Genomic DNA, 12,282 nt, shown 5'->3' with positions numbered 1-12,282 from the left:
CAAGGCATTACCTGCAGATATTCCTATGGAGTACTTATTACCACTGGAGTGACTATAGCATAATTGTTCACAGCACGATAAAATAGCTTTATTAGCTGCAATTTGTTAGCTACTGAATTTAGTGGAAGGGCTGGCTGCCATTAGTGCACATTGGCTCAGGGCCACAGAACTTATGTCTATCAGTTAGTCTAGAGCCAGGGTAAAAAGAAAACATTTTTATCTGAAAATAGAACACAGAGAAAGAAGTACCTTTAATATAAAACTGTATCTTGAATCTTCCAACTGCATTAAAATCCTCAGTTACTTTTAAAATACATCAACTCTCAGCACAACTTCGACACAACAAAGTTAAGGATAAGTGATACACGATAGCTTCCTAACTTTCAAACTTATTCCTAAAGCTGCCCTGTGAGGCACAAGACCACCACCACCATACACATGCATGCATGAAACTCCTTACAAAATGTTTCAGGTGTTCAACTTACTAGGAATAGGTCTAAGGACATCAGGAATGAGAATCTCCACCAAAGCCTGGTACATCACATGGTCACAGTTACACATCCATTTCAGAATAGACTCATTCTTGCACAGAGTAATCAGCTTTGCTTTTGGAAGTCGACTTTCTATTTCACTCAGATTGCTGGTGTGAAAAAATGTAGCAAACAAATAAATGACAATGCATTTACAGCAGGTAAAAACCTGCAATGGATGTTAAAATGTATTATTTTATAAAGAAGCCATAGTTGTCTCAACTACACCAAACAGAACTTCTTTACGCATTGCGTCACACAGAAATGGATTTTAAAAATGCCTCCATAGCTCTGCTACAGCTCAGAAATTATGCAGAGGTATGAACGATCCTTTTGGCTTAAACGAACTGGATAGAATATTGGGGAAAGACACCTCTACTGCAGCTGTCCAAGCAAAGAAAAAATGGACGATACAATCGTTTCAAGACTGCACCTTGGCATACATCCAGCCTATACAAAAATGCCAGACAACATAAATTCAATGTGAAAAATTAGCATATAAAAAATTATTACTCCACAGGTAAAACCAGTAAGATTTTTTTAAATTATTTGATACTTGTATTATATTATCATGAAAAGCAGTAAACAAAGAGAAACGTTTACTGACCTTGGTTCAGTAATAGTGCCATCAGGTGGAGCAGAGGGAGAATAGCGCCAGAAAGTTTGCCACAATTTTTCTATCAGGCTGAATTGAAGATTCACAACCACATCCAGTATTGCCTAAGAAAATAAAACACAACTACAGATTTTCTTCTACCCAGCTTCCTCCCACTCCCAGATCTATAACTTTCTTCCCTTCCTCATGTAGTGGAGCAATGGCAAAGTGTACATTTCTGAAGTTATAAATAATATCTGCTTTAACATCTTTGATATCCAGAAATTATCCAGCACTATAAACTGGTTTGCACAGAGACTTGAGTAAGGCCAAGTGCACGTGCACAGAAGCCTCCAGAAATGAGCATGGCCTATGTAAATGTATCAGAGGAATTCACCCAAAGAAAATATTTAATGCTATTGCAAATGCAAAGGAAACCTGCAATTTTATTCATTTTCATAATTCAGGATAGGTTTGAAAGCACCTTCAAAAATAATTTTAAAAAACATATTGTTCAGTATCAAATGTGGTTTAAACGTCTCAATGTTTCTTTAAAATGAGAAAACACTTACTGCTTTTAATGTAAAAAAAAAATAAAATTTAACTTGATTTACATGTCCTAATGACTAAACCAAAGATCTGCATGTACAATCTGAAGTCTAGTTTCTCTAACATTCTGAAAACATACACAAAACTACATTTCATTCTTAGTGTCTATAATATATTACTTTTTTCCCCTGTAAAGGGAACCCTGCAGAAAAAGCTTTTACTAATGTCCTTTCCAATGAAATAAGCAAAATATCCTGGGAGAAAGTCACATACCACTAACATGGCTGCAACATATTTGGCATTACTGCCTTGTACTGACCTTAACTAGAAGTCATGAACTTTAAAATATAAATAGTTTACAGAAAATACCTCACAGTGCTCTCGATAAAGACTCTGCAGTGATTTGATGTCCTCAAAGGTAGTACCATCTGGCAGAGAAGGTATTTCAACTTCTCCAAACTCTGGAAGTACTCGAGATGCATCTGTTTCCATGATAACATAATGAGAGAGGGCCTTTTTGAACAGTGGCAGTTACAGTACGATTAAGAAAAAATTTAAGGATGATACAAAGAAATGTAAATTCCAAAAGGTCATAATGTTCAAAGAGAAAAGTCTTGCGTACCTGTTGTATGTTAAAATTGTAAACAAATACAGCCAGCATTTTTAATCAAAAAGAAATATAAAATTATTCTTGAAGACATTAAAAAGATGACATGTACGTGCTACACATATCTAGAAAAGCTACCACACACATTTTCAGAATATTACAGGATGAAGGAAAATATCCATGTCAGTGTATGAAAGATTGATCCTTGAATTTTTTTTTTTTCTTGTTCAACTGAAGAGTTTCTATGTAGCTAGGTATGACAGGGTTCAGCAGACTCAATATACATTTTTATTTGAAATTTACTAGATTTTCAAGTAGAGACAATGTGTGCTTTTACTGAGAATACATACTTAGCTGGATCAATGAATCTACAACTTGGACATTTTTGAACAGAAACTTTGGGCTTCTAGTTGAAACGCTTTGGCTCTTTGCACTTATAACACTACAGCACACTTTCAAGACAGCCCATTGGATGGCTAACCTGCAATAGTAATGCAACACCACTGCCCCTTTTTTATGAAATAAAATGCACTGTAATGCACATGCAGGGAACAACGTTCATCGCAGGAATTTCAACATGCATGTCTAATATAACTTTGCACAGCAACTGCATTGTGAATTATATAATATTAAATATATCACACAAATACAGAATTTTCCTATTTTTTCCTTTTAAACTTACATGATGCATATTAAATATTACATAAAGTTCACAACACAGAACATGTAGTTTAAGTGCCTTTTTGTTCTGTTGGAAGTAAGAATTTTAAAGAGGGCATGATAACTTTAGAAGCAACTACTGTACTTGGGTGACTTGACGTTCACAGTGATAATGAAGTTCATCTTATACAGCAGTGTAAAACCTGCTTTCATACCTAAAAACTGTTGATGATGTTGACTTTGGGCAATTACAGTTTGTTCAACAGATGTGCCTGTCTGTTGACCACTTCCTGTGAAGCCATCTGCAACTCCATCCACTTTCTGCATAGGCTTATACCTACAAAAATATCAAGTACAAAATTATCCTTTCTGTTCACTTTTTAAGTAAGATCATACAATCTATGTTTGCTCTGATTTCTCCATCTCAAAATAAAATTTTGAGGAAAAGTAATAAAAGAATTTACACATTTTTATTTATTTTGTGAATAATAGAAGAAACAACTACTAAGGGAAGCTAGAGCATTAACCATGCATTACAGAATTCATAAAGGTGATATTACAGTGCCACTACCAATTTCTTATGGAATTTAGCTTAGGAACAGCATACCATAACACCAGCTAATTTACACCAAACGAAATAAAATCTCTCCCTTTCCAAATAGCTTAACTTCCCAATAATTATATAATTAAAAAATAATGTTTCATTACCTTAAGAAAAAACAACACTACTGTCTGAGGATAGTGAAAGACCTTTCAAATCCAACCAACTTCTCTCATAAGCACAGAAGGCCTGAGAAAGCTACTTTAAAACCTAAACTATTCACCAGTCAATTGTCAGAATCTTTTATAAAGGAGAAAAATCACAGTAACACAAATGGGAATGCTTGTTTGGATGGTCAAGTGTTGTCTCAACAATCAGTCTGACAGGCTGAAGATCACGCATGACACTTCCAACACAACTGAGAGGGTCTTAATGGTAACATTAAGGTCTTAAGGGTAACATCTTGGACGCTTTGCACTTTTGAAAAAGAATTGTAGGCACTGGGAAAGAAAATAAGAGAAACCCCAAAGCTAAATAAAGGGTATTTTAATGATCACTCAAATTGGAATTGTTGTGCAGACTGTAAAACTCCACGCTAACTTCAGAAATGTGACAAGAAATTCCACTCTCAATGCATTACTTTGAGAAGCAGTTTAATCAGTTGGAAACGTTTTGTTTCCAGTAAATATAAACCAGCATTGTCTCATGTAACTACTGAGATTTTACTTTGAAAGGAAGTTCCCATGAAAAACATCTGTTCAGTATTCTAGGCATTCCTGACATGAAATTAAATATACAGTAACAAAAGACAGACAGAAAGTACAGTTTTCAACAGAAAGACACCTGGCCTGATTAACAATTAGTTTTATAACTTTAGGAATTTCAATGCTTGTGAAAAAAGACAACTATACCTATCCTATCTCTATGACATTTATACCAAGTTTCACTTTTTGTAATGGCCCAGTGTAAAATCCTATGCTTGTTGAAGACAATAGTAAAACTTTAATAATAATAAAGAACAAAATTTCATCTCTGGTATCACGATAGCACTGAACTTTTCTGGATGAGCTTGTTATTGCTTGAGAAATCTACCTGCAATCCAGGCAGTTCATCTGGGAAGAATTTTTAACTTCTCTCTCATTATACATTATAAATGCAAATACCAGGCAGAAAATTAGCTTCTGGAAATATCTGTAAATCTAAACCTATACTTAAAGATAGCTCCATTACTTTTTGTAGAATGTATTAATTTTACTGACCCTTCAGCTCCTGAAATAGGATTCAAAATGTTTTGAATACATAAAAATAACACTCCTCTAAGAGTTTTTCAGTTGTGCAAAAAACCTTTTAATTAAAGTATAAAAGCCAACTTAATCCTTTGGTGTTAGGAATCAGGATTATCTACCTACTTACTCCACTGTGCTTTATATAAAACATGCTGGGCAAAATTCTTAATTCTGGCACTGTGACAGGTAACTTGTCACAGGAGTTAATCAGTTTCAACAGCACTAGAAAATCACTTGCAAAATGAAACCAAAGAAAAAAAAAGAAAAAATTCTTTTTCAGGAGCTTCAGATGAAACATAAGCAGACGGTGGTTAATAATTTTAGATCTGCTGTCTTTTATGTACAAGTAGAGCTCTGGCAGTTTAGACAGCAATTCTAAATCTGAGCCATTTTTGGTGCATGGAAAAAATAGTTACAATTTCCTAACTGGTAAGAGTTACATTTTCTAAAATTATCCAGACTTTTACTCTATTTCCCTATTTTACTCACTACTAATCTATACATTATTTCATCTTTCAGCCTTTTCATTTAAATTACTAGGTGCTAGAAGACTGGGAGCAGAAAATAACAACTGACCTTACATGAATATTATAGCTTTCTAATGATGCTTGACCAATAAAGGACACCATTTGAATTTTATATAGGTTAACATAAACACAGTATTTTTTTGCAAAGTCTTTAGCAAACAACAGAAATTTTCTCAATTTGTGCAAAGCTATGAGAACAAACAAAAAACCTAAACCACTGAAATCAGAACATGGATGCAGGTAATTCAGAAATGACACTGAATGATATGCCAGTCTCACTTTGCAGTTGATTTAGAATAAAACTTCATTGACTTCCATAGTCTGTGACACACCTCCAGTAACAGAAACTTCCTCTCTCACTGCAGAACAGATTAATAACTTCCTGACTACCTGACTAAAATTCATGCACAGCAAAGAATCCATATTCATTAGTAAGATAAAGCAGAAAGGAGAAGTATAATAAAATGCCTGCTTGGTTTGAAATGCACATATGAAATCGATAGGGAAAAGAATCGAGCTGAAAACTATCAAGACTATAGAAGCCAAAATAGACTGACTACATCACAAGACAGACAAAAAACAGATAGCAGCCTTTTCAGTTAAATTTTCTTCAGATTTTGTTGTTTGCTTTTACAGTTGCTATGCTGCCACTATTTGGATTTTACTCAAAGTCTTAGAATTTAGTATTTTTGTCAAAAATCCAACTCATGCTATTGTGCAATTTATAATAGTATCTCTTATTCTTAAAAACTAAGGTTTCTATCCTTCTGGCTTGCTAAAAAGCAAACTGTAAGGGTCCTAGAAAGAGATAGAACTAAGCTCTAAGGATTCACTTCTAATTTATTTTAATTTTAAATCTCTTATTGTGATTTATCACTAGGAATTCACTGATGTCCGTGAGAAGTGAGTTAATGTACTAAACTATGACTTTTTTTCTGAAGTACTGCATTAGGAAGTTGTTCAGTAGCTTATCATGTAAGTTCTCTTATTATTTCAGGATATTAAGTCTTAACAAACTTGTAGGCCAGTTTTACAGATGGCAGTATTTGTTGGACTATGATACCTTGCTCTCTATCTTCAAAAAGAATACCACTATAAAATGCATAATTTCTCTGTTGTCCATAAACCTAAGCCCCTTTTAAAAAGATGAATAAATACTTGATGCTTTGGACTCACGGTGGCTTCATTTAAAGGCAATGTTTGACTGAACAGTATATCCATGAAACATGAGAATACACAAAAGAGAACAGTAGAAAAATGCAGATTGTTTTCTACATAAAATAAATACATAGGGTAAACAACATCTACAAGAAGTAGTGATTAATGACTTCTGGTAGAACAATAATATATGTGTTAGCTGAATGTTATAATGTACAGCAGATAACAATACAGTTATTGTATTTATTAAAAAAGTCTTAGCTGAATGTTCAGCTCCCATAAATGAATGCAAAAAGGTATAATCGTGTGCAAGAACTGAAAGATATATTTGAAATTAACTTGGAGAGCTGGAGGTTTACTTCTGGAAATAGAATTTAAACCATACATTGTTATGAATGCATGTCCTGGTTTCAGCTGAGAGGATTGATTTTTCTTCATAGTAGCTAGTGTGGGGATATGTTTTGGATTTGTGCTGGAGACAGCATTGATAATATAGAGATGTTTTTGTTCTATGGACCTGTTGTTGAGCAGTGTTTACACGGGGCCAAGGCCTTTTCTGCTTCTTGCACTGCCCTGCCAGCGGGATGGCTGGGGGTGGACAAGAAGTTGGGAGGAGACACAGACAGGACAGGTGACCCAAACTGACCAAAGGGGTATTCCATACTATATGACGTCATGCTCAGTTTATAAGGAGCTTGGAGGAAGAGGAGGGGGGGGCGGCGGCGTTCGGAGCAATGGCGTTTGTCTTCCCAAGTAACCATTACGCGTGACCAGGACAATGCACTAAAGAAAAGATACCTGTATCAATTTCCCTAGACTAAGCCATAAAGATAATTCAGCTTCTGAGCCACAAGCTTTTACTCTTAAAGAGCTAAATAAAAACAGGCTGAAAATGGAACTTGACTTTAGGACTTGTATCTCTGATACATTTTCCTTAAATGGTCTGACAAGGAATGCTTATGGGAAAGAGATTTCATAATAAGATTGTACTTTGAAGTGGCAAGTATTTACTGCTAGACTTAAATCTCTGTAAATATATTTGGCATAATAGTTGGGTTCAATATTACTTTATTTCTTCCTAACAATCTTTGTCTGATATCCATTCACTGTTAGTTAGGCCTATGTTTGATCCAGAACTGATGAATAATATAACCATTTAAATATTGAGGGTTTTTCCTACCCTGGAAAACATCTAGGAGCAAGATGACAGAGGCAAGCCATGCCTTCCTTTGCTAGTCTGAGCCATAAAGCAGGTCCAACTGAAAGGCAGCATGTTACCTATTATCTTCTAGCCAAGACTAGTTGTTAACTGTGCATTTCGTCACTTCAAAGGTGCTTTAAGTCTCTTAGTATGTGGTTGTGGTCGCCCAACAACTGTCTCAGCTGGAAGACAGGACTGTCAGCATTTGTGATCTGTAGTTACTCTGTTTTTTCTCCTGACTGGAAGAAAGAAAGAGTACTGCCACAGATCATGCTGTGGTCACATTCAAGACTAAGCAACTAACAGCATTACCTTCCATCTGAAAATTTATGTCCGATAAATCTCAGACCCTTGAATTCAAGCCCAGAACAAACTGTGAACATGAACATACAAGAACACTTTGGGATATTCAAGCCAGGTAAATAGAAAAGATGCATGACTCTCAAATTAAGAAAAGGAATGAAGGAAAACGATCTGTAGCATACATTCAGTCTACAGTCTTTGTCAAAAAGAACTAGAAGTGTTTATCCAATTAGATGGGCCCAATAGATATGGTAGAATTGGTATAATTACACAGAAAAGGTATATTGACTGCAATTTAGCACTGATTTAAAGGGCAAAAGAAACATTAGAAAAAATAATAAAGCTGGAGAAAGAGCAATATTACTCTAATCCGGCAAATTGTAATACTCAGTTCTTTAGTTATCTCTGAATAAATCCTGCTTGAATTCTTCAATGCACTAAGATAACTATGATAAAAATATATATAGACATACATCAAACATTGGAATTAGATGCTAAGCATGTTCTGCAAATGTGGAAGAAATCTTACTTCAAAAATAAAAGTTCACTTTTTAAATTGTGCACTGAAAGTTTTAAGTCAAGCCATTTTTATATATAGCATTTCTTTTCCCCTCCAAGCCCTAGCTTCTGCAGGCTACAGAATACAAGCATATCTCAGTTTACATTAAAATTAATCAAGCAAAATATACAGACATTTTTATTTCAGAATGTGGAATAAAGCTTGACATTGTATGACCAAAGAGACTACCCTAAAATTAAAATATAAGGCTACGAAGAAAGAAGAATGGACCAAAGCTCGTGATTGCTGCATGCCAATGAAGTAAACAGGCTACACTGTGGAATAATTTATTTGTTAAATCTTTTTCTAAAATGACTACTATAATCAGCACATTCCAACAAGACAAAAATGTTCTGGGATCATCATGCTTGGCTTTAAAAATCCCTGTTTCTACTAGAAAATTTTGCAGTTTTCTGGTTCAGATAAGTATGAATAAGTAAGTTAAAGTAATAGTGGCTCATTAGTTTCCATTTTTCAATGAAAATTTCCTATATTTTGTTGGAGAAATGTCTTCATTCTGAAAATTTCTATATCCTATTCAGTATTGCTAGTATGTTTGATGGTATGCAGAGCAGAGACAATATACATTTTTCACAGTGCAACTGTCAAAGTCTGGCTAGCTCCTTGATCTCTACATTTATTTTATTTAGGATGCTGGGATTTTGGAAAGACAGAAAATATTTTACAGAGATCTGTGTACCCAAAACTAAGGGATGAACAAAGATCCTCAGAATAATTTTGTATGAATAGTACACCAGTAGGACTATGTGAACGATACTTCTATTTCTAGGGTACCTCAGTGGATATCATAAGCTTTCAAGAGTGTAAAGAGATCAGCCTGTCTTTTGTCTTAAAAGACGAGAAGGTAAATAATGCAAGTTACTGCAGAGATAAAGTTTCATCTAGGAAGGTATATTGGGACAGCTGCTTTTAAGGATTTAATAACAAAGCCATTGTTATTTTTAAGATATAATAGCATGGTGATCTTTTCTGCAGTCAGTACTGCAGATAGGCGGCAGAGGCTTCCAATTCTCTCCTATTCTCATCCGTCCTATTGCTAGCCTCAATTGAAGATAATGCAGAACCAACTTTTCTACTACAGCACAGTTTTCATGTAACAGCCACCTATTCAGCGTAATTATTCAGTACCTCGTAGTTCCCATCCTTCATCAATTTCCTTACAGATTCTTGCAGCGGAGCTTAAGATTGGTATGAATTAAGTATGAATGGAAGCATGCTTGTGTGTGTATGCATGTGCATGGGTTAAAGAAAAGGTGTGCACTAGCTGCTACACAATGCCACATGTATGATTTCATTCAAATATAATCAGGGAACAAACTGACATAAAGCTAATGTTAAGAAAATGCCACCAAACATACCCAGGTAAGGAAAATAAGGGAATTGCGTAAGACATATGGTGGTGTTAAACAAAATACTAAAGCAAATACTAAAGAAAATTAGAACCCATTCCTAAGAGTTATATAATGCAAATTTAAAATCACTTTGTCATTGTGAATCAAGAAGACGACAAGAGAGGTGATGATGATTAGATAAACTGGCATCATTTCTTCCGAAACAAGTTCCTAAAACCAACTCTAGTTAGACCATTGTAGCACATGTCTTGGTGCATACATGTGATTTTGAGTGTGAGTGAATGAAATCTGTAAGTGAATGAGCTTGAGAGGGTAAAATCAGCTTGCTTGGAGATTTTGTAAATACCTATCACCTTTTCTTACCGTATAATCCTGCGATGATTTTGCTAACAAGAATTTCCTTCATGATCATATTGGGAGACATTTCACGCTTCCATATTATGCCCAGCACAAGATAGTTAAGACCATATACTTTACCATGAATATGTATTTAGTGCTGTAACTACTTCTGGAAGTAGATAGTAAAATCATTTCAGATTAAAGTGGTATCTGTGTTTGTAGTTAAATTTGTAGTTAGTTTTCCATATCCCAATTGTGTCCAAGGCCACAAAATATGTTTAGCACTATACCAAAATGTTCATTCAATGGGATTTTTTGGGGGTAACAGCTCTAAAGATGTCTTGCTGATATGCTGCTGTTCTACCTATGAGTTTCACTTTAGTCAAAGAAAAATTAATTTCAAAGAAATGTACTGATTTCCACTTTTTTCCTAAAATTTTCTGTTCAAGACAGTTTTTCATATGCATATTCACAGATTCTTTCACCACCAGCGTAGCCCTTTGTGGTCACTGTGCCACCGCTTTCCAATACTTTTGAACTTTCACAGGATCCTCAGAAACAACAGATGATGAGGGAAAATACTTAAATCAACTTACAGGCAAACCATTATGGTCACATTAATTCCTCGCAGGGAGAGGAAATAAACACCAAACTGAACTTAATCATAAGCTCTCTTACTAGCAGCTTATATGTAAAATGACATAGTAATGAAAACCAACAGCAAAATTTGAAATTTAATCTCTTACTGCTTTTCTTCAGTTTATGAGGTAAGAACTCAAGATAGTTAAGAAGAATCTGTTCATATCATATCTCACTTTATCATTATTACTTTTTTGCTAATCTATGACAATTTCTAGGTAAAGATTCTTTCATGTTGACTGATATCTAACTGCAGTGATGTCAACTGGATATCTAGCAAACTTTTTTAATGTTTTAATTTTTTTTTTAATCTAGCAAATTTTTCATAGCGGAGAAGCTGAACAAAAGTTACACTAGAATTTCAACTTTTCTATGTAAGGAAAAGTAAAGCTTTATGAACTAGAAATACTAATAAGCAGTCATGTTCATTTCACACTTTACCTCTGTTTCTGCTGCATGGGCTGTTGTCTCATAGCCATATATTGCATGTCCTCTTGTAGTCGATTAAGAGGAGAGTCTGGCTTGACACGAATACCATAGTAATGATATTTGGAGTTCCCCCTTTATGAAAGAGAAAGAATTACAAGAAGAGTGTAACTAATTTTATGCATCTACATTACATTTACTTTACAGCTTACCCTGACTGGAAAATAATGCCCACAAATTGGCCCTGACTCTCCTGTCATACCTGTTTTACATAGGTGTCATTTTACCACCTTGGAGAAATTAATTCATTCTCTTAAACAAATATTATCCAGCATTTCAACTTGTAGTCCACTTTTGTAAGAAAATAAAATCCAAATAAATACAACTTATCTAGTTATGGAGAAACACAATTCTTAATAATTTCCAAACAACAAGCTACGTTTTATTTGTACTAATAAAAATCTGCAGTGTATCAAAATGTAAACACATAAACAGTCAAAAACATGAGAAGTAAAAGTATAACAACATCTGGAAAAGCATAGAACTGTTTAACATTAAAAGACAGAAGTGACAGAAAACCACTGTAATATTTAAATACAGGTTTTATTTATTTTTTGACTAGCAGACAAGTTTCTTAATCCTAATTATTACTTGTGTTTTCTATTATTGTTCAGGATTTCATTCACACAAACCTAGTTCCAAGTCTTCTGGTCCGTAATCCCATGAAGATTGACCGTATGAGTTTTCCAAAGGAGGCAGCGTTGACTGGATCCAACTTGTGTTCCTGACAATGTCGTAAGTAATGGTTGTAAAGGGTACTTCTTGGAAGGCTCACTCCTTCTGCAGTTTCATAGTTGTCTAAAAGCCATTGAAGCTACATCACATACAAAACAGAAAAAAAATCATTATTACTTTATTAAAAATATCATATCCATTCAACATTAACTTAGGACAGGTTTGAAACCACTCTTCAGGTCCATTAAACAATT

General features: G+C 34.5%; 1 protein-coding gene across 3 annotated transcripts in view; it reads right to left on the bottom strand.

Moving 5' to 3' along the window:
- Positions 1–12,282, bottom strand: part of RFX3 (regulatory factor X3) — a 126,890-nt gene that overhangs the window by 16,401 nt on the left and 98,207 nt on the right. For all 3 annotated transcript variants that reach the window (XM_075741036.1, XM_075741035.1, XM_075741034.1), the window contains 6 exons: positions 11,986–12,167; positions 11,309–11,428; positions 3,157–3,278; positions 2,044–2,156; positions 1,138–1,250; positions 486–640 (listed from right to left, as the gene is read on the bottom strand). In XM_075741036.1, the coding sequence (XP_075597151.1) occupies positions 486–640; positions 1,138–1,250; positions 2,044–2,156; positions 3,157–3,278; positions 11,309–11,428; positions 11,986–12,167 (805 nt within the window). The remainder of the gene's footprint in view (positions 1–485; positions 641–1,137; positions 1,251–2,043; positions 2,157–3,156; positions 3,279–11,308; positions 11,429–11,985; positions 12,168–12,282) is intronic.

This window comes from Balearica regulorum, chromosome Z, assembly GCF_011004875.1.
Source record: "Balearica regulorum gibbericeps isolate bBalReg1 chromosome Z, bBalReg1.pri, whole genome shotgun sequence".
NCBI classification, from domain to species: domain Eukaryota; kingdom Metazoa; phylum Chordata; class Aves; order Gruiformes; family Gruidae; genus Balearica; species Balearica regulorum.
This window is presented reverse-complemented; position numbering and strand designations above follow the sequence as displayed.